We start from the raw sequence: 26,839 nt of genomic DNA on the forward strand, positions 1-26,839 counted from the left end.
ATAAATAAATAAAATATTAAAAAAAAGAATTATTGCAGTCCAAAGTTACCCTTTGTTTTGTGACATGAAATGACGTACTGCGTCAAGAACCAGATTTCCAAAAAACAAAAAACAAAAAAACAAAACAAAATAAAATAAAAAATAAAAAAATAAAAAATAAAAAAATAAAAAATAAAAAAATAAAAAAATAAAAATAAAAAAAATAAAAAAATAAAAAAAAAGAACCAGATTTCCCTTGTCATAGGTCAGACATAAAAATATTTTTCTTTCTATGTAAATTCTGATATGTTATGAAAATATGCTAATGAATTGATCAATCAAAATATGAGGGCCTTCTCTCGTGGGAGGTTTTATTACTATGAACAGGAGGCAGCACCTCTTTCCTTCGTGTTTAGCCTCACCCAACCAATGGCTACATTCCTGGTTCTGAAATGAGGGGGTAATGTCTGTTGTACCTGCTGATTTCATTTGAAAGGATAACTGGAGAGTATTAGAAGCATTATTCCAGAACTGTGCCAATGACCGGCATACTATTCCCGCCTCAAAATCAAGGACTATACCTCAAAAGTGAGGCTGTGGGTGCTATATAAGATTAAAATAAGATTTTATCTTAAGGATAAAAATAAGTAAAAGAAATGGTTGAAGTGAGTCATTTTATTCAGGCCGTTGAAAGTCCACAGAGATCTCCAAACGTGGCTGAAGGGCTCACCATTGTTGTGGTTGTTCTTAAATAACTTAATTCAGTCAAACCAGTTTTAATGGTAATACACGGGGTGTTGGTGGCCTCTCTGAGGCCCCGGTTAGCCCCGGACACTACGAGGACCCAAGTCCAAAGGAGCCATGTCCTGAGGTTTTAAAATGGTGACTATTTGAGCAGAGGCCTGACATGAGCCTAAGTTGTTCTTTTGACTTCGGGAATGCCTCTGCCGATCAATAAGGTGGAAAAGTAAACTAAAAATGAAGCTGAAAAAGGGGTCACATCCTTTTCTTTCCAGCTGCAAAAAACTTTTTTGTTTATAGTTGTTAAACTTAAGAAACAGATGGTAGATCTCTATCAGTCAGTGAGAGCGTTCTGGGGTAGTTTTGGGGATGGTTGCCAGGAAGCTGGCCCTCGAGACGGGAGGGCACAGGCATTGTCCGAGCACCTTGGTGAGGGGAACCCTGGGTTCAGAACCCGTGGGATCTATGGGAGGCAGCTGTGTCCACTGCTGGCACGAAGATAGAGTCATAGAAGATAGGTCATTGGAAGATCCCATGGGTTTGACGGTTGAAATCTTTACCATGACCTGTAAGACTTGGACTTGATGAAATGTCTTCGAAGCCCTCCAAAGGATGAGGGAGAGTGCAGAAGGAATATGATAAAATACAGCATCGGATGTGATGGAGCACATTCAAACTAAGGGGACATACTCAATCCTATAAGCTGGCAATGCAACTGTCTTTTATTCCTTGCTGGGCAAAAATTGACTAATCATAGAACAATTATGCCCAAATCCAGAATTCAAGACACTAGGCACAGAGAGATTTTTTTTTTTCTTTAAGAGTTTGAAGATTTTATTTATTTATTCCTGAGAGACACAGAGAGAGGCAGAGACACAAGCAGAGGGAGAAGCAGGCTCCCTGTGGGGAGCCCCATGTGGGACTCGATCCCAGGACCCCGGGATCATGACCTGAGCTGAAGGCAGACACTCAACCACGGAGCCACCCAGGTGCCTGAGATTCTTACCCAACTCATAATTTAAACAAGAGAGAGAGAGAGAGAGAGAGATTTTGTGTGCCAGTTATACAAATAGATGGCTCAGCCCTGATAAGGTTCTTAAAATAGTTTGAACTATTACTGAATTTCTGAATTTCATTTGAAAATTGTCTACTGATGGGCGACAAGTGGAAAAGGCACAGGGATAGACTGGTACTAACTGCAATGAACATTTTTTTACCACCACCTGGTGCCCGCTAGCCATTCTGGAAAGCTGTCTACAAATATTCCTCCACCTAATCCCCTTGTCAACCTCTCATCCACTAGGTATGATGATCCTGTCTCCACGTACAAGGAGAGTAAAGCTCACAAGCATTGTTGAACCCACACAAGGCCCCAGTTGGCTGGACCAGGATTCAAACCCGTATCAGTTTGAGTACAATGCAAAGCCCAGCCCTTTCTGGGTACAGTTTTGCATTTTGCTCTTCCTTGCATGACATAAAGTAGATAGATATGAAAATCTGAGAGCATATGAAAATGCCAAGAGGAAATGCAATGCCATCTTATGAAAGGAGAAATTACACATGCCGCGTGTTACAATGAGTTTCAAAAGTAGATTGCTCAAAGTTTTATTTCCATAGGACCATGGGCCCAAACTATATTAAGATTAAAACCAAAAATATAAAAAATAACCCAAAAATATTTGTTATATATCTTCCGTCAACTGGCTGTTGTGTGGGATGTAAGGGATGCCGACTTCACCGGTGCCCTTGAGCAACACAAATAGAGTCAAATGCCTGAAGATGTAATCATGATGATGAACAGCAACGGTTAGTACCCTGAGTTCCAAGTGAGGAGGTGCTCAGTGCTGACCTGCTTATTTGGTACCTCACAGACATGGCCCTGTCTTATTTAGTAGCCATGAGAGCCTTCTGAGGAGGTATTATGGGTATTTATGGGTAAAAATGGGAGGCATTCAAAAATTATGGATTAACTGAGGAGGAACAGATGCTCAGAGACAGCAAGTCATTTTTCCCAAGGCCACATACCTAGACAGTTGCAACGGAGGGATCCAAACTCTTGTGTGCTGGTTCCAAAGTCTATGGTCTTAACGGGAACCACTTCCTGTAAAAAGAGCTAATCACATAATCCAATTTATGATACGCATCCCTAGGAGTGGTACACGTGATTATCGCTCTAAACGTTAGGGGAATTCGGTGGCCTTGGGAGATCAGGAAAACGGTCATGAAGTTGGAATTTGAGCCACATCCGAAAATGGCTCAGATTTAGGGTCATGAAAAGAAGGAAAGATATTCCAGGCTAGGGTCACGTTAAACCGAGAGAGAGAGAGGGGAGGGCGTGTGCTGAAGCCTTGCTGGGTTACGATAAAATGCCTTTAAGCTGAATTTGAAATGAAAAAAGGGGATTTTGTTTAAGCGTATTGATAACGTCAGTGGAAAGGCAGGTTGGAGATGGAGTGCGAGGAGCTTTCCACAATAATGGTAAAGATTTGGGAATTTCTAAACTATTTTAACAGGAAACATATCAGTACATTTAAAAAGTAGACCGATGTGGCAATCCTCCAGCAAGTGTGGAGAAAGGGGAGGAAGCTGCAGTTTAGAAACTGAGTATAGAAGTCAGTGAAGCAGGGGCACCTGGCTGGCTAGGTAGGCGGAGCGTGCAGCTCTTGATCTCTGGTAGTGGGTTCAAGGCCACTACCAGAGGGCTTAGAGCTCAGTACAAAAAGAAAAAAAAAAAGTCAGGGAACTAGAACGCGGGCAGTACTTGGACTAGGGTGAAAGCAATGGAAAGGGAAAGAACGCAGAGACCCCGAGTGTTAGATATTCAAAGGTCAGTTATTGAAGGTCAAAAGAATACTATGACATGCGTGCTCTGAATCCTCCTTCCAGGACGTGGCACGAGCTGGTTAGTAGGAAATGCAGGAATTTTGGCATCTGGTGGACTGGGATTGAGCTATTGCCTTCATGTGTCTTCATTTATAAAACAAGAGTAATAATACTGCATAAAGATAGTATAAAAATAGGAGGCACTCAAAAATTGTCTCTTTTTGACTCAAGGTAGAGGACGAATTCTCTGACCTAAGGAAGGCATGGAAAACTGACCCACTGGAAATTTTTCCAAAGAAGCTAAAGAAATTATTATCTCATGACCTTTTCTGGGATATGTTATTTATGGATTTTAAACTATTTTTTAATTAAAAAATGTTTTATTCGTTTAATATTTATGGATGCTAATACCTTTAAAAATATATTTTTCTGCATCATGAAACAATTGCTTTTAGTCGAATATATGAGACAATTGGTAGAAATACTCAGCTTGGATACCCGTCGGCAGCGAGGGCGGAAGCATGGCCTGTGACAAGGCAGCAAATGCTCCCAGACACTTCTGTGTTGTCTGGCATTACCTCTCAGGAGGCTGCAGTGGGATCTGAAGGAAGTGGAAGTCACTCGACTTATTTACATCTGCCTGCAAATGGTGTGATGCAGACCTTCCTGGCAGTAGAGCAACCCTCGTATGAGGTGACGAAGGTTTCTGCTCATGTAGGACACACCGTCGCCTTGTCTCATTTCACAATCTTGAAGTCCAAGGAATGCGGCATCTATTTACAGATGACCAGGCTTGTCGTATTTTTGTTGGTTTGTTCGTTTGTGATCTGTCTTCTCCAAGTTTCATTGGGCGACTCACGAGTCCAATTCCATCGCGGGCCAAAGGGATGGTGACCTTCTACGTCACGGACGATAAGATTGGATCTAGCTTCTTTGGTCTTTCAAACACCATTGGCAAATGTTTCCCAAACGAAGTGTTTTCTCCAGGAAACAAATCATCATAATAACCCATCTTATCTTTGAGATGCCCTTTTGGTGAAATAAAAGCACATCGACCTGAAATTCTGTTTTCTTTCTTCCTTTCTTCCTTTTATCTTTTCGTTTCTTCTTTCTTTCTTTCTTTCTTTCTTTCTTTCTTTCTTTCTTTCTTTCTTTCTTTCTTCTTTCTTTTCTTCTTTCTTTCTTTTTTTCTTTCTTTCTTTTTTTTTTTGTAGCAGTTAAATGTATAATCAGACAGCTTCAGCATGAACTGGAGAAGTTGTGGTTTAACCCTGAGATAGAACTGATTATGCCGGTGCTATGGCAACCCGTTTCACCATTCGGACTGCTTGTGTGTCTAACCACAGGAGCTGCGCCTCTTCCTTTCCTATAAAGACTTAGAATCAGAAAAACAGAAGTACAACGAAGACAAGAAACCACAAGAGCAGCAAAGACACTGCTGTTAGCTTTTAGCTGTGCAAACAGCACACTCGTGAGAACAACACACTGAAAACCTTCTCTATTTGAAAGTGCACCTTTTCCCGTTAAACCTGGGATTCCTTTAATGACTCTGAAAGCAAATCGAAGGTTTCTGTTCAGAGTTTTCATTAAGAGGAAATGAGAAGTTAGGGTTGCATTTATCGGCCTTTGCTTCTATTACCCTTCCCTTCAGGAGAGAAGGCTTTTGTGCAGCTTCAGCGGCCATGTGATTCTGTTTGGGAGATAAGGGCCTGGTTTGGTAGGTGGCCTCCCTCAAACCTGGCATTTATTTTCTGCTTATTTCCTATTATCTTGTACGTAGCTCACACACACACACACACACACACACGATTACTATTGTTTAGAGTTCACTCCTTGTTCATTAAAAAAGGTCTCATGGGTGATGCTGTGAGTCACTAACTCCAGAAGTAGACTCAGGACACAGTGCTCCCCCTTCCTTGTTGGCTTCCTTCCCCCCCCCCCCCCCCACCCCGCCCCGGTGGCTCACCTACTCATTCACTCCTGCACCCATTTCTTCTAAAAGATATAGGTTCCTTTTTTTTTTTTTAACAGCACTTTAAAAAAAGAGATTTATTTATTTGAGAGAGAGAGAGAGAGGGTGTGCCCAGGGAGGGGGAGGAGGAGAGGCGGAGAGAGAACCCCAGGCAGACTCTGTGTTGGACATGGGGCTCCTTGCAGGGCTGGAGCCGCAGCCACAGGACCCTGAGATCATGAGCTGAGTCGGAGCCAAGGGGATCCCTGAGTGGCTCAGTGGTTGAGTCGGAGCCAAGAGTCAAGAGGCTTCATGGACTAGGCCCCCCCAGGTGCCCCTACGAGGTACAGATTTCATTAGCACAAGCTTTCCGTGCTGTTCCGTGTTACAGGTGGGCATAGTAAGGCCAAGCCATTGTCAAGCATGTTTTATTTTTTTTCCTTCCTTGAGGACTTGCCTAAAAAGACTGAAGGGAAAGCTCCATACCTTGGCTTTACTTGGTCACAGGCCTGTCCACACCCTCCCCTCATTTCTAAAATTTTTTTTTTAATTTTTATTTATTTATGATAGTCACAGAGAGATAGAGAGAGAGGCAGAGACACAGGCAGAGGGAGAAGCAGGCTCCATGCACCGGGAGCCCGATGTGGGATTCGATCCCGGGTCTCCAGGATTGCGCCCTGGGCCAAAGGCAGGCGCCAAACCGCTGCGCCACCCAGGGATCCCCCTCCCCTCATTTCTTTTTCCTAAAGAAATTTTTTTTTTCTCTCTCTCTTATAGTCATTACTCAGCAATTTGCACTTCTTAAAAATAAATTTTCATGTGCGACTTACCTCTGAATCCCATTTTCCTGGTTCACATGTGATATTTGACTCCCACCTCAGTCTGCGATAGGTCTTTCACCCAGCGACTGGGTTCAGCGTCCCAAGTTTTCCCTTAGGACAGACACAGTGTGGTTGGAACAGGCCCGACGCTTTCGGTGTCAGGCAGATGTGCATTTAAAAGCCAGACTCTTTAGCTTGCACAAACGTATTTATTTTTTGAGGCTTCATCCGTAAAAAGAAGATAGTGTTTTCTACATTGTGGGGTTCCTGTAATGATTACCTGAAGTCATATGTAAAATTATTTAGGGCAGTGCCATCTACATAGTGGCTGATTATTAAATAGTAATTATTATTATTACTACTAAGGACACCGACAAAGCAAATTCATCACCTCGACAAACATCCTTCGGTGACTCTTTGTATTTCTTTAGCTATGATCTTGCTCTATTCCTACAGAAAACCCACAGCTACAAAAACAGACACGAAGGGACTAATATACTTAGAAAGTTCTTGCTATCTGAGGTATATTTTATAAATTAGGTACTTATCCCTGGATTTAGATAAATAAAAACAGATATTTTGCCAAGAAACAAACTGACATTTAACATGAGAATACAGGCGTACTTCATTTTATTGCACTTTGGCTTTAGTGTGCTTCACAGACACCAGATTTTTTTCTTTTTTCTTTTTTTTTAACAAATGGGAGGTTTGTGACAATCTTGCTTCCAGCGGGTCTGTCGGCGTCATTTTTCCAACAGCATTGGCTCAATTCGTGTCTCTGTGGCACATTTTGATACTCTTCGCAGTATTTCAAACGTGTTCATTATTATTATAGTTGTGGTGGTGGTGATCTGTGATCAGTGACTATGATTCGCTGAAAGCTCAGATAATGATTAGAACTTTGGGCCGGGGGGGATAAAGTATTTTTAAATTGGAGTCATGCACATTTTTTAGACATATGGTATCGCACACTTAAGAGACCACAGTATAGTGTAAATATAACCCAAGCACTGGGAAACCAAAAAATTCATTTGACTCTCTTATTGCACTATTTGCTTTATTGTGGTGGTCTGGGGCTGAACTGGCAATATCTCCGAGGTATGCCCTGTAAATCTATTCTGGGAAATGTTTTTAGAGTCCAGTTGACCCTTGAATGACAGGGGGATAATGGGGGCCAACTGCCCTGCACCGTGGAAAATCCAAGTATAACCTCTGGCTCTCCCAAAACTTAACTACTAAGAGCCCTACTGTTGACTGGAAGGCTTACTGGTAAGAAAAACAGGCTACTGGCACACATTTTTATATCTTCATACAAATATTTATATGTTTCCCATGCTGTCTTGTTACAATAAAGTAAGCTAGAGAGAAGAAAATGCTGTTAAGAACGTTACAAAGAAGGGCACCCCGGGGGCTCCGTCTGCCTTCAGCTCAGGTCACGATCTCAGGGTCCTGGGATCGAGTCCTGCATTGGGCTCCCTGCTTCTCCCTCTCCCTCTGCCCCTCCTCCTGCTTGTCCTCTCTCTCTCTCTCTCTCACTTGTCCTCTCTCACTCACTTTCTCTTTCAAGTGCATAAAATCTTAACAAAAAAAGAAATTGTAAATTAAAAGAAAAAGATAAATTACAAAGAAAATACGTTCACAGTACTGTCTCATAAAAAAAATCTGCGTGTAAGTGGAGCCGTGCAGTGCGAAGCTGTGCTGTTCAAGGGTTAACCGTACATGCACAACGGAAGTACCTTTCTGGATCATTCTCAATCCTTGTTCCCCACGGTAATCTCCATTAGAGCTTTCAGAAACTACCCCTGCACAAATCACACCTCAAATCTCCTGGAGAGGTGCAGGCCAGAAGTTTGATTCTGCTTTAATCTGAAATTTTAATCTGGTGCAAATACAAATCATAATTTTGTATTAATTGGGATTATAATAGTGTTTATTCTTTCTCGCTTTCTCTCTCTCTCTCTCTGTGTGTGTGTGTGTGTATAAAGTTATATGTAACTGATACAAACCAGATTCATAAAGTGCGTTCCACTGAGGTTCCACAATCCTCTTGTTTCATGACAATGTTTATACCATGTCCATGGGAAAAAAAAAAGGGGGGTTGGTGGCAAATGATTCTGGAAGATTCTGGGTTAAACAAAGCTACATAAATTTCTCTTTGCCTTTAATATGTTAGCACTTTATAAAAAGTCTCTGAGGGACATCTATCATGAAGTACTTCTGAAATAAATTTGACTGTGGGATTTTTTTTAAGACTTGAGAATCTAAATCAAAGACCTCAGGTTGACCATCAGTACACAGGAAGTGTTAATCTAATTTTTTGTCTTTCTCCCTGACTTACAGATAACTATTTAAAGATAAAAATAAAGGCAAAATAACTAATCTTTTATGGACGGTCATCTTGTATTTATTAATTTTTGTTGGGATTTGTTTCATCAACATGGCTGAACTTGATAATATAATGTCGTAAAGCCAAATATAAAAGAGATATAAATGCATGCCTGTTTTTTTTTTTTTTTTTTTGCATGCCTGGTTTTAGAGGTGAATGTGTTTGCGTGCTCATATGTCCTCACAATTGAACAAGAATATCTGTGGTGTTTCACACAAAAATTCTTTAGGAGACCGCTAGATATGATTGCTATATTTAATAATGAATTCCTTGATTTTATTCTACTCCAGGCCTTATGCCTTTTGCCCTCATTATGCTCAATTCAGTTTTACATACTGATAACTTTATTTGTATTTTTATTCAAATGTGTGTGTGTAGTTTGAAAGTTTGAGGTTTATAGTAAAAACCATCAGTCTTTTGTCCCCATCCTGCTTCCCATCCTCAATTCCTGCTTTCCAGAAGCAAACAAACATAAACCCTTGGAATATTTTGGCATTTTAAATGGCTCTTTCTACTGAACTGCTGTTTTGTTTTGTTTTGTTTTGTTTTGTTTTGTTTTGTTTTGTTTTGAAGTATTCGACCCGGTATCTGTTGGCTTCCTTTCTTAATCTCGAAATGTTGGTTTTTATAACCCTTTGCTCTCTGTTCAGGACAACACCATGTTGTCTCATTTTTGAGGATACGAATTACAGTTGGTGTCAGGGCTTCGTCGGCTCCTTGCGTTGTCCTTCTTTCTCCCAAGTCTCTCTTCTGTTTATCTCCATCTCTGTCTTTCTTGTTAGAGGCTTTGGTCTAGTGTTTCTCGAATGTCCATTTGTATTTAAAGTGTGTTGCAACTCTGTGGTAATTGGTGGAGCTTGGGAATTACGGGTCTTCCAAAATTGCATGAAATCAAAAAAGCATCGGAGCTCACTGAGTTTTAATTTCCTTATCTATCAATGGAACTACACGTCAATGGATGTTCACATCCTATGCTTCCACATGTCTGGAAATCTCTGATATTATTTTCTGGCGGTGAGCAGTAGCTGTTTTATTCGTGAGATTCCAGGCATAATAACAATACAACCGATGTTTTAACATAAGGTCTGAGTAAAGAAGAGGAAAAAAAATTATGAGGAGGTGGACACTCCTTCAAATCTCAGATTTCCTAGGTGTGTGACTATGAGCAATTTACTAAACTCTGAGTCTCAGTTTCTTTCCCTATAAAAGAGGAAAAATACTTGCTAACCCACTGGCTTGCTTGGATGACTAAATGCAAAAACATGCAAAGCTGCTGGCATAATGCCTGATACATAATAATATTTCAGTAAACTGCTGCTGTCATTATTATATTTACTGACAAGCTAGTGGAGGAAAGACTATTTCCTATGTTTCTCTGAAATCCAGATCAAACCTTGTTTGTCCCTTGCACAGAGGGCTTACCCCATAGATACTTATTAATTTGATGTGATTTGTGGGATTTGTGGTCCGTGGATCATATACCAGGTCCACACAGTAAGTAAAAGTAGGATCTTTTGATTTTTATTTATGTGCTTTATTATTATCCTGCCTTACTAAACAAGGAAAACCATGCACATCTGTCTTAGCCAATCCCTTTTTTTTTTTTTTTGGTCTTGATGTGCTTATTTCACTTTTGTATGGCCTTTATATTTATAGAGGTCAGATATACATTCTCAGCCTTCAAAACATGCCACCGTTCATTTTAGGCAGATGCTGAGAATAAGTATTTATTTCATCTATTCTGTTTCACTCTTCTGTCCTTGCACTGTTCTTAGATTTGCCGTATTAGACACGTTTAAATCCCTTTGGAAATGACGTTCCATTTCTTTGGGGCGGGGGCCAGGGTTGGGGGTAGGGGTGATGGTGGGAACGGGTGGTATTTAAAGCCCAAGTAGGTCCTTTGAAATGTCATTTTCACTCAACCGATTCCCAGTTTTTGCTGCAATTTCTGATCAGGGACTTAGGGGTGTGACTTCAAGGTAACTTTGATTCATGATCACTTAAACATTTTGAGTCCTAAAGGAAACATATTGGGAAAAGTAAATTCAGTAACAATACATCTGTTAGAATAACACAGCTTTGAAGATCAAGTGCTCTGTTATCTACATTTTCCTGTGTTTAATGTACTTAGTCAATTCCACTGGTGATTCACAACAGGATTATAATGGAAAGAGCGCTGGGCCAATGATTTACAGATTTTTGGAGCTTTGGTGCCACCTACTGGAATGTTTCTAAATATTCCCTTGTCTAAATAACGAAAATAGGCGCTTACTTAAAAAAATGTAGAAAATGTTGTCCCAGAAGACTGAAGTTAAAAGATAATATGTAGAAACACTAAGTAGCTTACTATGCTCTAGTTCATTACATTTGTTTCCTAAATTTATAGAATTTCAGAGTTCTCAGTGCAGTTTATACTTTTAGAGGAACTGATGCCTTCTTTAATTGTCACACACACATAACCCCCGCCCTCCTGTCTACACACACACACACACACACACACACACACACGCCCCCTCTTAATCCCCACTACTATTTCACATATTTTTCTTTACCTGTTTTCCACACCCTCCCAACACTGTTCCTATAGGATGTTTACACATATCCTAATGCTATATATAGATATATATTTTTAATGCTATTTATATTAATACAACTTCTTAATATTAAATAGGTGTTTATTATGCCCTGGTTATTAAGTCCTTTATGCAGATGTCTATTTGCTTTTTCCAAGTCTAGTTGGCTCCACTAACAGGATATGATTACTTTGAAGTTCTACACGAGCCAGGGCATAGAGAGTCCAGGGCTGTCTGCCTATGACAAACAGGTGAGATAGCTCCGTGAGTCCTCTTGCTTTGCACTGGCCCCGCAGATCACTGTCACCATGTGCTGCAGCAGAGGGAGTAGGACAAGAAATAATTAAATATTGCACGCGACAGGTCTGAGCAGGTCTTCTTGTAACAATGAGGCTTCGGCCAGTCGCTCCGTCCTATGATTTCGATAATGTTCTGATAATGTCTGCATATGTACAATGCAATAGACAATTGAGGTCATTGCTCATCTACTTTAGGAGGAATCACAAAATGTGATGGAAGGTGTCAACCAAGTACCGCAGACATTTCGTACCGTCGCCTCTAAATATTCAAGTAACTTCACCTATCTACCTTATCTGATGGGTAGAAACAGTCTCCATGGAAGTATTTTTTTCCTGTACTGCTTGTATTTATATAAGTCATTACAGTGTTGTAGCTTTTATTTTTTAAGGGAATGTGTCCTTTAGATATTAGTTAGATTTTAACTAGGCTATTTTATGTGGATTATCTTTCTAGGTGTTCCCCCGTGGAGATTTGTAGTTAAGTTTTTTGACATTTTAAAGATAATTGAAAACCTTTTTAATTTATGAAATCTAGTAGATATGGTTTATTGAAATTAATGTCATCTCAAGTTGCATTGCTGTAGTTCCTGAATATTCTCTTAAGGACATTAACTTAAATTAGGAAGTGGTTTGTTGTTTTTGAAAGTTCATGTTAGTGTGCTTCCGTAAGATTTATTGAGTGCCTAAGTAATTTTCATGTGACTTATCATGTTGACTGGAAGTGGTACAGGGACTGAAAAATCTGTTTATAGGGATTTTGTGACTATGGGAATAAGTTTAGTCTCATATTGAGCCTAAACAGTGATGCTAAACACTTGGAATCTTCTTTCAAAGAGATAAAAGATTGTGTGTGTACTACTCTATAAAGAAAATGAAGTAAAACATAAAATAAGCTACAGTGTTGCAAAATATCCCGAAAAAGCACCCAGCAGAGGAATTTAGAATCAGATTCTGAGATAAAAGGGTGTAAAGGAAAACGCGTATTCAATTTGAGAAACTTATGGAGCAGAAGCATGAACATGTGATCCATCTTTAGATATTACGTTGTTTGCCACGGATACTAAGTTTTGTTGCATTGAAGATTAAAGGATTTGGGGAAATGTTGAACTGGCCCATGATTAGACCAGAAATACATAGATGTAGATATACATTTAGAGAGAAGCTATTTTTCTGTTTCCGAGCTATGGAAGCCTCTTCTCAGATAAACACGAAGTCTGTGAGCTGCACTACTTTTTGTTGGATGTCACTGTAGTTTGGTTGACTTTCCTGTCAAAATCATATTCTGTAGTAAATTAAATTGACACACCTCCAATTTTTCTCTAGTATTTGCCTCTGCCATACATAGAGCATGTATCCGGCAAACTATAATTTAGCCTAAATGTCTACATTTAGGGTCAAGTTTATTTTAGCACTTATAGCACCATTAGTCATTTACTCTGTAGTCCAATCCTGATTAAGATGCTTCTTTATTTAGCTAATGAGCTTCTAATACATACCAATCTTTATGTAACCTCACACATTGGCTAAAAAAATTTCCATGCTGAAAGGTCAGGTGGAGAGGAAAGGATCAATTAATTAATGAGGAAAGCAGGAAGCCCGAGAGTTGACAGCACGGTCTGCAGAGTCAGACCTGCTCAGGTTCAAGCCTGGGCTAGTATGTCCTGGCCTTGTGAACTTGGCTAAGATACTTGACTTCTTCAGCTTCGTAGGGTGTTGTGATCCTTAAGGGAGAAAATACAAGCAACAGACATAGTATGTACGGTGCCTGGCATACCGTGAACACTCAATAAATATCAGCAATTAATGATAATAAAATATCATTTCAGTGTGATTCCTCAAAAAGCTTTAGAACTCAAGGAATTGTCTTCTCCATTTTGGTAATTTACCCGGCTCTCCTTTTCACCTCTTGGATTAAAAAATTATATACCACATATTTCGTTTAAAGACATTCCCTGAAAAAAAAAAAAAAGACATTCCCTGCCTTTTAAAAAAAATTATTTATTTATTTATTTATTTATTTATTTATCTATCTATCTATCTATTTATTTAGAGCATGAATGGAGGGAAGGGCAGAGGGACAGGGAGAGGGAGAATCCCAAGTAGATGCCACACTCAGTGTGGAGGCCCATGCAGGGCTCAATCCCAGGACCCTGAGATCATGACCTGAAACTAAATCAAAAGTCAGACATTTTGCGGACTGAGCCACCCAGGTGCCCCCCCAAAATTCATTGCTTTTGAAGCAGTTAGAATTAAATTAATATCTCTGGGGTATTTAACATGTATGTGACCTGATGAATAATCTACTGTTTAGAACCATTTCCAGCATACTTAGTCTAGTATTCATGGTTCTTATGTGAAAAAGGAAGCTTCCTGGGGCACCTGGATGGCTCAGTCGGTTAAGCACCTGCCTTCGGCTCGGGTCATCATTGCAGCGTCCTGGGGTCCAGCCCTGAGTCCTTGGGCTCCCGGCTCAGTGGGGAGCCTCCATCTCCTTCTCCCTCTGCAGCTCCCTGCTACTCATGTTCTCATTCTAATTAATAAATAAATAAATAAATAAATAAATAAATAAACCTTAAAAAATAGAAAGCTTCTTTATTATCCCAACAATCCTTTTTCTCCATTTCCATACTAAATATCTGACAAATGATAAATCCGTTCCATAACATGTCCTATATCATTTGTGCTACATATTTTGGTGCAACAAACTAGTAAATCAGAACAATAGAGTATAGCGGTCTGTCGCGTTAGTGACGGATCTAGTACAGGCAACATTAGGATTCCTCTTTTCTTTGTCATCAAATCTACTATTTGATTTCTGTTCTACATTTATTGATCCAATGGCTTCCATCATTCTCAGGAACAAAATTTAATGTCTTTATCATAGCCTATAAGGAGGCTTGCTCCTGGCTTCTCTCCCAAAGGTGTTGTCATCAGAGCTGTTGGATTTCTCCTTTGCATTTACTCCTGCTCAAAACCACTCACCAAATACTTATCGACCATTACGGTATGCAGGGCACTTAGCTACACATCTGTGGCTGCTTCTCTTTCTTCCCATCCTGTTGTGTGACTCTTGCTGATCACCAATGGCCAGAATTTTATTATGAGTCATCATCAGGTTCACCTATGACTGAAATGTCTTTTCAGATCATTGGAGTTATCTATTGATATGGATATAGACATCTTACAGATTGTAATATTTCCCAGAGCAAAGGACCACGCCTTTTACGTGTTCAAACTAACACCTAATATCACACCAGCAAAACAATATATATTTTTGAACTTACTGAATAAAATTAACTTGTTTCAAGTTCCAAGGAGTTAGGCGTTTATATTGAGAAGGAGCCTGTCAAAATCGTTTTAGATATCTAAAAACTTATGGACTTCTTAAAGAGATGTATCATATGAAATGTGTTTACACACTCGAATTAACTTGAACATTTTGAATGTGGCAGTATGCTAAACTATTTATGATTATGAGGATTATTTTTTCTTTCACCTAAAATACAAGAACACAGCCATTTCTATGGTGATATATATTCTTTAATTTTTCTAATTACTTCCTATGGAAATCAACACAATTCTAAGAACTTGATTTAGAAGGAAATAAAAACAAATGAGGAGAAAACTACTAATGGGAAAATAAAAATTAAATAAAAAATTAAAATATTGGGGATCCCTGGGTGGCGCAGCGGTTTGGCACCTGTTTTTGACCCAGGGCGCTATCCTGGAGACCCGGGATCAAATCCCACGTCGGGCTGCATGGAGCCTGCTTCTCCCTCTGCCTATGTCTCTGCCTCTCTCTCTCTCTCTCTCTCTCTCTCTGTGACTATCATAAATAAAAAATAAATTAAAAAAATTAAAATATTATTTTACATGTGATAGAAAAATGAAAGCTAAACAAGAGGAGGGACAAAACTCCAAATCATGTAAATTAAAAACAATACTTAAGTATGAATTATGAAGGAAAAGTAGAGAACTTTCTACATTAAAAAAGTTTATGTAAATTACACAAATTGCAATTTTCATAAAAGTCAAAATGAGATGTTCTGCATAGGACAAAAGACATGCCTAAGCAGCATAGCATATCTGCACAAGGCCACTGAATGTCATGGATTTTAGTAACAAATGAAAGAGCTTAAGTCAACTCGGGGGCCACTAGAATAAAAGGCTTCGATACTCTGCCTCCTGTGGCCCTTTCCTCCTTTTTTTCTTGCCTCTTTGACTCAAATCGTGTTCGCTGTGCTGTTTAGTCTATTCAGAAGCATAAGTGTATGTCCTCACTGTTAAAATTTGCTCTATATTTTCGAACAGAATAATGTTTTTCTTGTAATTTCTCAGTTGTTCATGAACCACCCTTAATCCTGTATAATTACTAATACTTGAGACTTGTTTAAGTAAAATGAACTTTATACTGAAACAAATCCTTGAGAAGATTGGCCCAGGAACCCATGTCAGGATGAGCTGAATTCTGGTAAATAATTTTAAGTAAGCTAAGTGAATTATACTTGTGACCTTTAGAGTCGATTGTGTGGTAGGTGGAACATACATTAAAATATTAGATATTGGGATCCCTGGGTGGCGCAGTGGTTTGGCGCTTGCCTTTGGCTCAGGGCGCGATCCTGGAGACCCGGGATCGAATCCCACGTCGGGCTCCCGGTGCATGGAGCCTGCTTCTCCCTCTGCCTGTGTCTCTGCCTCTCTCTCTGTCTCTCTGACTATCATAAATAAATAAAAAAAAAATTTAAAAAAAAAAATAAAATAAAATATTAGATATTTTGCTTCTATAGATGTCACTTTAATAAAATAACCAATTTAATTTTACTTGTGGTTTATCTATTTAGTGAATAATTTTAATTAACAGACTTTATTGGGATCTATTTACTGCTCTTTTAAGAGTTCTTCCCACAGGTGATATGCTATAGCATGACAATGAAGATCAGTAGCCTGAGATGATAGTATTTTTTTCTTTGTCTTTGACTTGCACAGGGCCTCCCCTCTTTTTCGATCCAGGCATCTTTTCTAGATCATGGCTCCATCTGTGTACTTGCTTTCCTATGACCCCAAATCATTGTAAATGGTGCCTTGAGCATAGCACCTGCGCTTAAAGGCTGCCTAGTGTTCTCAGTGAGACTTGCTGATGATCTTCCTGCTCCACCCACCCCAAAAAGCAGGAAAGCAATGAAATCAGTAATGTTCTAGTTTGTAATTTTAAAGATCAGTTATATATAAACATATTTATGATGGGAGCAAGTAGATTATTCCACAATATGCATGATCATTTTAGGATCCATTTAAGAATAGGCAATACCCCAAAGTAGAATTTCTGTGATATCTTGTCTTTTTAAGAAAAAATGTTGGTGGGTACTTGCAAGCTGTCAACATTAAATTTACACATCTGAGATGATTAATCTGAAAGATCACAGAGACCATGTTATTCTTGACCATGATAGGATTCCTGCTATAGTTTACAACAAGTGATATAACCTCTTAAGTTTTATTTTGCAAATTACAATGCTGATATTTAACCTACCTCAAAACTTGTTGAGGATCAGTGAAATACTGAGTAAGTGCCCAAAATAAAATACTGTTGATTGGCTTTTTATTAAAAGTTTCCTCATTAAACCAACCTGCCTTCTGTAAAGTCACAGTACTTAAAAACTCAGGATTTTCCATTAGGAAAGACCTGTCAACAAGAATTTGTAGGTATAATTGCTTAGCCTCCATTATTGGTGCTTGCGATAGAGAGGTTTTTAATTTTTCTATTTTTTATTCTGCCTCAAATCTCGGTTTATTGACATTATTTGCAGACTGTTTCACCATTGCTTGAATGCAGATGTTGACTAGATGAGTTTAATTGTCCATTTCTCTAATTTCAGAGTTGTGGTTTGAAAAATGGCTAATTTTAATTGTCTTGCTTATTACAAATGAATATTGGAGTATAGTTGAGGGTAACAAATATTTCATGAAAATTGGCTAACGTCTGGAATAAATTACCTGTTTTGTGTCCAGTAGCTCCTACTTTGGTGGTACCCTTTGAGAAATTTTTCATTTTTGGAGGCTACATCTGACTAAAACAACTACAGTTCTTGGCACGTTGGGATAGTAAGAATTGTTGGAATGTTTTGATGAACTGGCAGCAGCATGTTTGCAGTCTATTTACAAGTTATTCAATACTCATGTGCCGCTGACCTAAAAATAAGTCTTAACTGTTCATCACGGCAGGCCGAGGGAGGCCTCTCTACTTGTTCTTACTTCAAAAGTTGGAATTAGTTGCTCTTTTCACTTGATGTAACAAAACCATACTTGTGAAGTTTTATCAAAGCTGTAATGTAATCTCTGCTTAAATTGTGCTGTAAATTTGGTGTTTGGTGATCCAGAGGCAGGTAGCCTAGAGGAAGAGCACACTTGAGTGTCAACTAAAGGAAGTTTCTCTGGTGGCCTTTTCACACTTCTCAGCATTAAACACATTTCTTGTACTTTTTATATTCCTTTTTCACCTCATTTTACTTCACCCTGCCCCCATCTTGCTTACCCCTCAAGCCTCCAGATGGCTTTCATTAAATGGTATTTAGGACTGATGAATTATCATCCTTGAATGTCCTTCTCAATATGCCACATTTAGGACACATGTTTCATTTTCTAAAACACTATCCTAATCTGGATGACTAATTTGAGCCACTGTCCCCACTCTGAAACTCAGCATGCACTGCCAGTCTTCTCACCGTGCCCCCATCCTTTCTCCCCCTGATCCCCCACCACACCTTACAAAATTGAGATCAAAGAAATCTCGTTCTGCGATTGTTAATTTAAGGATTTAAAAACCAATTTTAATACTGCTTCACTAGTTTTGGCCTTTGAAGTAAGTAGACTTACGGGTTTTATTCTGCAAATTGCTGGTGGTCATGAAACCATTCATGTTATGTTTGTATTATGTTATCAACCAAATAACGTTTGGAAAAAATACCTAATTTCTTTTAATAAGCCCTCAGATCTGTTACTGCATCTCTCATTTGCATACAGGCAATAGGACACTTTGCCTGTATTAAAAGGGCCAAGAGTAAATGCCTTTTTTGTTGAACATGTCTATAGAGTTGGCAGTTAATGCTGAAATTTGTCAAATAGCCCTTCCAAAATTATACCTGTGAAGTATACAAAAAAATAAATTGATCTACTTAATTTCTATTCAAAAAAAAAAAAAAAAGAAAAGAAAAAGTAGAGAACTTTAATGAGGGGCCATTGGGGGGCCCAGTCGGTTAAGCATCTCCCCTCAGCTCAGGTCATGATCTCAGGGTCCTGGGAATGGGCCTCATATCAGGCTCTTTGCTCAGCTGGGAGTCTGCTTCTCCTTCTCCCTCTGCAGCTTCCCCTGCTTGTGCTCTTTCTCTCTGTCAAAGAAATGAATAAAATCTTAAAAAAAAAAAAAACCGCAATGAGAAAGTAAGAAAATATTTGATACAATATAAATTTTAATAATATATACTTTAATAATTTGATAATTATGATTTATATATAATATAAATGATACATAATAATATATAACATATAATACACAAATACTTTTTATATTAAGGAGTAAGCCAGGGAACATCATTGAAGACTACTGGGTCATACTCATCTGATGATACTTCTTTTTTTTTTTTTAATTTATTTATTTATGATAGTCACAGAGAGAGAGAGAGAGAGAGAGGCAGAGACATAGGCAGAGGGAGAAGCAGTCTCCATGCACCAGGAGCCCGATGTGGGATTTGATCCCGGGTCTCCAGGATCACGCCCTGGGCCAAAGGCAGGCGCCAAACCGCTGCGCCACCCAGGAATCCCCTGATGATATTTCTGAGGGGAAAAATTTTTTTTCAGATCAGAAAATAAAACCTCAAGGCAGGAAGGTGCCTTAAATACTAGCGCACCTGTTATTTTATTTGATGCTTGATTCCTTTTCACATCAGTTCACTATCATTTGGGAAAGAACTTTATGATCTTGTTAATAGCCATTACAAAGAAGGGGGATGAAAACATGCCTCACTCCCCTGCAGACTCAATCCAGTTCCCATCACAGAAATAAAACTGGATTTTCCAACATTCCCACCAGCCCACTTGATAAATCCATCCAATCGATCCACGTTAGCTCTCATCTCATTTGATTTCATTTATTTCCTTCTTGAAAACACTCTCTATTCGTAACTCTTGTTGACTTCAATTTCCCTTCTACGTAGAAAATTAAGTCACCTTTGCTGTCCCTCTCCTTTAACATTTATTCAACTTCAGGATTCTATCCTGGGCAGTCCTCTTTTTTTATGACTGGGGATCTCCTTCACCTTCGTAGCCACAATATCCATCTCTATGCTGATCCAGAGCCTTAGCCAGAATGCACATCCTGAGCTACCAACCTCCACCTCCACATATTACTGAACGTGTTTACATAAAAGTCTCAAACATACCAAATTTTCCTGTCTCTTTTGCTTTTCTTTCTCCTTTAGCTTGGTGAAAGCCTCCATAATCTACCTAACTGTAATTGCCTAGTATGTTAAACCATCAACCTGAACGTTTTCCTTTTGACTCAATCCCTGCCTTTCTTACTTGCAAAGATCCACAAAGTCTTTTATATTATTTTTAAGGATCCACAAAATCTTGATAACTACTTTCAAATATTTCACAGATATTTTTCGTGTCTTTTTCTTTCTTTCTTTCTTTTTTTTGGTACCATTTTCCTCATGTAGAACATCATCTTTCTCAAACGTTTTTATTTTGGTCTCCCAATGTTCCTGTCCCCAGCTTTGTTCCTGATTACCCATTTTCCATTCTACAACAGGTTTAATAAAAAATTAAAATGCTTCTCCATTAGACCTCCCTTAAGCACCTTTCTCTGATGGCTATCGAAAGCCTGTAGGACAAATCCCAACTTCTTACTCCTCTAGGACTAAGCTAACTGTCCATAATCCTTTAGGTCACAGCTTAAATGTATTCAAGAAACCCTCTCTATTACCTCCTCCACCAGCTGGCCATCAACCGTGGAAGTCTAAATTAGATGATCTCTCTATGTGCTTCTATAGCACATTCTGTCTCATTGATCATCACATTGTATGACTTTTTTTTTTTTTTTTTTGGTCTATATCTCACACTGAACTCAGTGTGAGACTGAAGGGGGACAGGAAATTTCTACATCTTGGTTATATTATATCCCTAGAACGTGGCATAATGTCTAGCATAAAGTAGGCACTCAATAAATAATCGTTATCTAAATAAATGAATCCATTTTGGGGAATCCTTTGCAGGCTTGAGATTAATTCTAATAGCTCTCCTTTATTTTATTATTTTTCTTATTTTACCTGAGATTCAAAAACTAATAACATAGTTTTGACACACACACTTGGGCTTTCTAAACATGACATTCAGCGAAGGAATGTAGCTTCAGTGGGGTAAAATGTACTGAAAATTGCCACTTTGTGAATGTTAACTAGCATATATACATAAAATGTATATATGTATTCATGTATGTATATACATATATATGAAATTTGACATTTTCTAAGAGATGTTTGTTTTCTTTTTTTCAGGAGTAAATGTTTCCAGTTCTGGTAAGAATTAATATTTGCATTTTATTTATTTATTTTTTTGCAAACTTTACATATTTAATGTTGATAGAATTTTCTATTATTACCTAGTAAAATCATTTTATAAGGACGAATGTTATAATAATCATTCCTGATATTTTCTTGTTCTTAATATTCCTGCTTATAAGATATAAAGTTTGAAACTACTTGAATGTATCATTTGTATACATATTATTGTGTATAATTTATAGCTTTTCTTAAACTTGGTAATAAATTACATGGCAGGACTCCAATCTCTTTAAATTTTATCGTTACAAACAGTTCAAGTTAGATCACAAAATTTTGTAGCTCAAAAATCAGTTAAGGAATTATCTGAGAAATTAGACTTCTAAACATATTATATATGTATATACATATATATAAAAATGAGAAACTTTGAGTTTAGTAAGATATTTTATCATAATCATGTCTAAGTTCTATTGTCACAATGGAATTAGTAGTCTTAATGAATATTCTAACCCTGAGATAAGTTAAGTTTAAACAATGAAGATGTTAAAAATAACTTCATACATGCTACATGCAAAATAAGAAAATAAGTTATATCACTTAAATGTTATTGTTGTTTAAAATGTATTACTGATTTCTTGATTCACCATATGGTTGACGTTATGCAATAAAAAGGTAAGTACAGCCACTACGATAATTCTCATTTCATAATTCTAATGCAGAGTTCCAGTTAGGTGCATTCAAAATGGTCTGGGAATTGGGTAATTAAAGGAAATATTTGTGTAATTAAAATTCATTCCAAACTATGAAAACAAAGAACTATGTGAAAAATAATAAAACATTCCTGAATCTGTGTAAGTAGTATACTCTCTTATTTTTTAAAAGATGCAATATTAAGGTTTTAGTGCATGGTATGGCAAAGAAGTTTCATAAAAACATGAAAATCATTAGTGCATAGATGTGATTGGTTTATGCCGGCTCCTCTCATGCATTTTAGCATCTCCGCCTTTTACAAAGGATTAAGTTCATTTCAATCATATAAATTAGCTATTGTTGCAGGAGGGGAGGAAGAAGGGGGTAGGATGGGGAGTGAATGTTTAAAATGGTAGATGACTCATCATCTTCTTGAGAGAGTTCCCATTGTGTCTGAACTGTCAAGCCTCCAAGTGATGACATCAGGTAAGTCAAAATAGTGACCCCAAATGCAAACGAGAATGGCTCTGGCGAATGTTGCCAGCACGAAAATGATCAATGGAAACCAGTGGTATCTCCAAAGTGAAGATGAAGGACAATGTAGAATTGGCAATTGGAGTGTGTGTGTGTTTTTTTTTTTTTTTTTTTTGATCCTGAGTTAAATTCTTATTCCATTGAATTAGGGAAAGTGCATTGAGCTTCAGACATATGCAAGAATATTAAGGCTTCTAGGTAGGAAGGCAGTTTTCTGAACACCGTTTTTTCATAGACCTTGAAGTGAATTTGCTTGGTGAGATAGAATCTTTAGGAATGCTACTCTTCAACGAAGCACAGAACTATTATGCGAGGTATTTGGAGTGATTTTTCCCGTTCGTCTCTTTTGTAATTCAAATCTAAAAGAAAAGTGGGAGTGGGTGATAAAGGGACGACATCAGGACATTTCTCTCAGAGTGGATGTACCACCGGAATCCTGCCAACACCAAAGATAGTTTAACCTAAAAACAACAAATGAGAAATTGTTCAAGTCTCTAATGATGAAAGTGTACTAATGTTATTGCATAGAATTTTAAGCTCCTCCCTCTCCCCCTTCCCTGTTCTCTCCCTCTCCCCCTTCCCTGTTCTCTCCCTCTCTTCCTTTCTGCTGTCTTTTCTTCCACCCCCATGCCTCCCTCTTACTCAACAAAGAGCAGATGAGAGAATAAGTCAAGCTAGACTTACAATTTTACAGTGAAGCCAAGAAGGAGCCACTTGCCTTATTACTTAGCTAGATCTGTCGACTTATACTATGGGTGTAAGTTTGTCAGTAAATATGTTGATTTGGGAGTTATTGGGTTACGACCTTCTAGAGACTGAAAATTTTCCTTGGAAAACAAAGATAGTAACAACTGTACTATCACTTTGGATTTCTGTAGCCACAGAAGAGTTCCACATTATTTCATGTGCATGGCCTTGGGGCAGTTCAAGAGGGTATAAGATGTTTTTTTTACCTATTTAGCAAACATCAATTTCACTTTGCCTTTGGTATTAGGGAATGAAATTAGGACTTCTGTATGTCCTTTCTACTTCCATTTTCTTAATTCCCTATTCAGTAATCTTTTAATTTTGGTTCTTGATTCTTATCACTTCTACTCTTTCCAGTTTCTCCCCTTCTTTCTCTTCCCTTATTCGTGCCATGTTCTCTTACCCATTCTTGTTGAACTGAATTGTTAAAATACTTGTGTAATATCATGCAATTTTTTGTTCATTGAATATTGAAAAACATAAATTTAGCTATTCGTAGAAGCAAATACATAGTAAAGGTAGATGATGTAGAAAAAATACTATAACCTCAATATCCAGAAATCACAATGTGGCACTTTTTTTGTTTTGTTTTTTAATAACGTTTGGTGTTATCTCTGCACCCCCCCCCATCCTTGTATAAAGAAATACACATTGTGAGTAAGAGAATACCCAAAATTTAAAGTACCATAGGGTGCTAATGTGCCCTGCAGAAAGCTTTTACCAATTATAGACTCCAGTCAGCTGGGCCTATACCTTTTTCAACACCACCTTTTCGCATGGTTTTTTCTTCCAAGGGGAATTGAAACTGCGGAAAATGTTATTTCAAGTTCTCAAATTGTATTTCTTATATTCTCAAAAAGTTGAAAACATTTTTGTAGACTTGGGCCATTTGTGTACCTGAGACTTTGTTTCCCTTTTACGCAATCTTTGCTTTGTTTGACTCTGATTTTTTAAAAAATAATAACTTGTACTTAGGATTTTATCTTTCATTCTTTCTCCTGGAACACTAGTCCTCCTATAATCTCCTTTGGAGTTTCTCTTTCTCTTTTCCTCATTGATAAGCCATATATATATTATATGCATTTGTATATGCAAATATTTTTTCACAATTTCTGTTGATCGGTTTTCTTTCTGCCTGTGCTCCATCCTTCTGAGAATCTAGCAATTAAATGGGAAGAGGGCAGGGAATAGTTGCTTTCAACTTCACTTCCCCATTTGTATCTTTAGCCTCTGTTCTATAGCTCATTTTATATCTAAGTCTATGCATCTGTACCTCTATATTTATATTTATATATATATATATGCATGTGTGTATATATGTATTGGTATTTACTAACATATACACACACCGTGTACACATATATGTATATATACACAGATCATATATCATGTCTGTATGTTGTGCGTGCATATACACATATATGTATAAATACTTATATGTGTGCCATAAAGGACTGGGCAGTTAGTAAACTCAGATGAGTATATGTTGCAGGATATGATTCACACACTTATTTTGTTTTCCTTCTTCCATCTCCCATGAACACAATAGGACTGAACTCAACAGAAAAGCCCAGTGCTCCAGGCGACCCCTTACCCACCCGCACCACTGCATTCTCACTCCCAAGCATCTCTGAAAGAGAAAATTACTCATCAGAGACCACGCCTCCTCTTAGTCCAGACAGTACATCGACTGAAGAATCCCGGAATCCTTTGGATAATGCTAAGTCTCATGATGTGACAGGTTGGCGCAGAAGTGTTAACTGAAATGAGTTTGGGAGCACTCGTCTTTCTTTTTGAATTCGAAAGTTATCAGAACAGCTTTTCTCTAAATTCTATGTGCAGTTTCTCTGTGTGATGTTACTCAAGTGTGCAAAGTGTAGGACGTCTAGGTGTTCATGCAATACTGACTGACCAAAGTAATGAATGCGTACTGGCAAGGAGGGGTGGAAGGGGGGCCCCCACAACTCACGTTGGGGGGTAGGAGGGGAGTTTCTTGGGCAACCTCTGAGCTACACGCTCTGCATCATCGGCCCAGTTTCTGCTTACTTAAGTTTTTCGCAGCTCTGGACATCAGATTTCACTATTTCAAGGCTTTGTCAGTCTAGCCCTCCCTGGCTGTAATTCCGAAGAAGAACCTTTCTCTGTTCAACTCTAGATTCTCAATATCAGAAAATTAGTGGAGATAGACAAATTATTTAAAAAAAAACACACTGAGGATGAATAATCCACTTTTGCTATGTGCACTTCCTCCAGGGATATTTGCATTATTAAAAATAATAATCAGGTTGAGAGCCCTAATGGTTTAATTTAAGGTTCTGTGGCCACATTCATAACAAACTACCAGTGACGTGGGAGGCATTTTCTTTCCACGGAAGACCACGGAGGCTCTTCGGAATCCCAATAAATCTGTGATTTGCTCATTCTATATTTATTTATTGTTAGTTCTGTCAGTGTATTCGGTACCTAAATCAACCATCGTGAGGTTTGTTTATGCCTTTTCTGAAATAATGTGCCATCCTGTCGTTTTCTGAGGCAAGCAGGTTTATAGACATATTCCGATCAGAGCCTAAGCTATTTGCTTCACACTGCCATTAATCTCGGTTTGGAAAACACTTATGTATGGCACTATTTGAGAAATTGGGGGGGGGGGGTACATTGTAATGTTTTGAATACCATATTGATAAAGTTTATTTCCTGTAATATGCAGTTAAATAAAGATAAATGCCTCCTTATGTTGATGACAGAACCGAACATTCCATCTTTCTCTGCTGCCCCAGCAGAATAGTGGCCAGGACCTCTGTGAACATTGCAAGCATTCGGTTTCATGGCCCAAAATTAAAAAAAAAAAAAAAAAAAAAAAAGGAATGTGAGGATTGTGAGAATGAGGGTGTTGATGGCTAAGTAGAACATTTCAGGCTCAAGGTTTTTCCTGAATAAATGGCACACTTCAGAGGTTCCATTTCAAAGGTTCCGCATTTCACTTCTTGTACACAAACACATGCATACACCATTCCATATGAAGCAAAATGTGAGAAGAAATGTTTAAAATGGAATATATTGGGAATGAAGATGAACGATATTAATACTAGCTTGCCCTGGCGCAATAATACTGCTAGTGAGATTAGCTTGGAAGGTTTTCTTACACTTTCCAATAAAAGAACCCATTTTTCCCCCTCTAGAGAGTCATCTTGCTATCAGGTGATATTTCAATTATCTACTGGGGTAAAATCTGTATGTGTTATTTAATTTTTGTTTGTAATTGATCTATGCTGTGGGATACAATCGGAATTTCCTGCTTACTGATAAGTATAGGGGGGAAAAATTCCCTCAATCCATTTTTCTAACGCTGCAATATCTTCAAACGTTTTCAGAATCGTTCAACAATAATTAACATAATCATGTAATATTATTTTTATAAAAATGTGTTATGCCTTTTGCAAAACACCAATATAGAAGTCTATACAAAGTAAATACTTATGCTTATAAATACTAAAATGTATGTATATATATATATATATATATATATATATATAGTATTTACTTTACACACAGGCACAATGAAAGTACTATTTCTGCAAATCCTGATCCTTTAAAGATACTGTTTTTATTGGTGGTAAACCCTCCAGACTCTAGACATGGAATTCTGTGACAATGTATGTGTGTGTGCGTGTGTGCAACTGTTTCCCCACATTTTTTTCCAATACTAGATATAATAAACCTAGTGTGATAGTTAAAGTA

General features: G+C 38.0%; 1 protein-coding gene across 8 annotated transcripts in view; it reads left to right on the forward strand.

Annotated features, from left to right (window-relative positions):
• Window positions 1-26,839, forward strand: part of PTPRC (protein tyrosine phosphatase receptor type C) — a 125,778-nt gene that overhangs the window by 39,137 nt on the left and 59,802 nt on the right. For 5 of the 8 annotated variants that reach the window (XM_072733438.1, XM_026017983.2, XM_072733440.1 and 2 more), the window contains exon 3: window positions 21,125-21,145. In XM_072733438.1, the coding sequence (XP_072589539.1) occupies window positions 21,125-21,145 (21 nt within the window). Of the gene's footprint in view, window positions 1-21,124; window positions 21,146-24,650; window positions 24,843-26,839 lie in introns of all 8 variants that reach the window. The other 3 variants (XM_072733435.1, XM_072733437.1, XM_072733436.1) reach the window with 1 other exon arrangement.

Source organism: Vulpes vulpes, chromosome 13, assembly GCF_048418805.1.
Source record: "Vulpes vulpes isolate BD-2025 chromosome 13, VulVul3, whole genome shotgun sequence".
In the NCBI taxonomy this organism is placed as follows: domain Eukaryota; kingdom Metazoa; phylum Chordata; class Mammalia; order Carnivora; family Canidae; genus Vulpes; species Vulpes vulpes.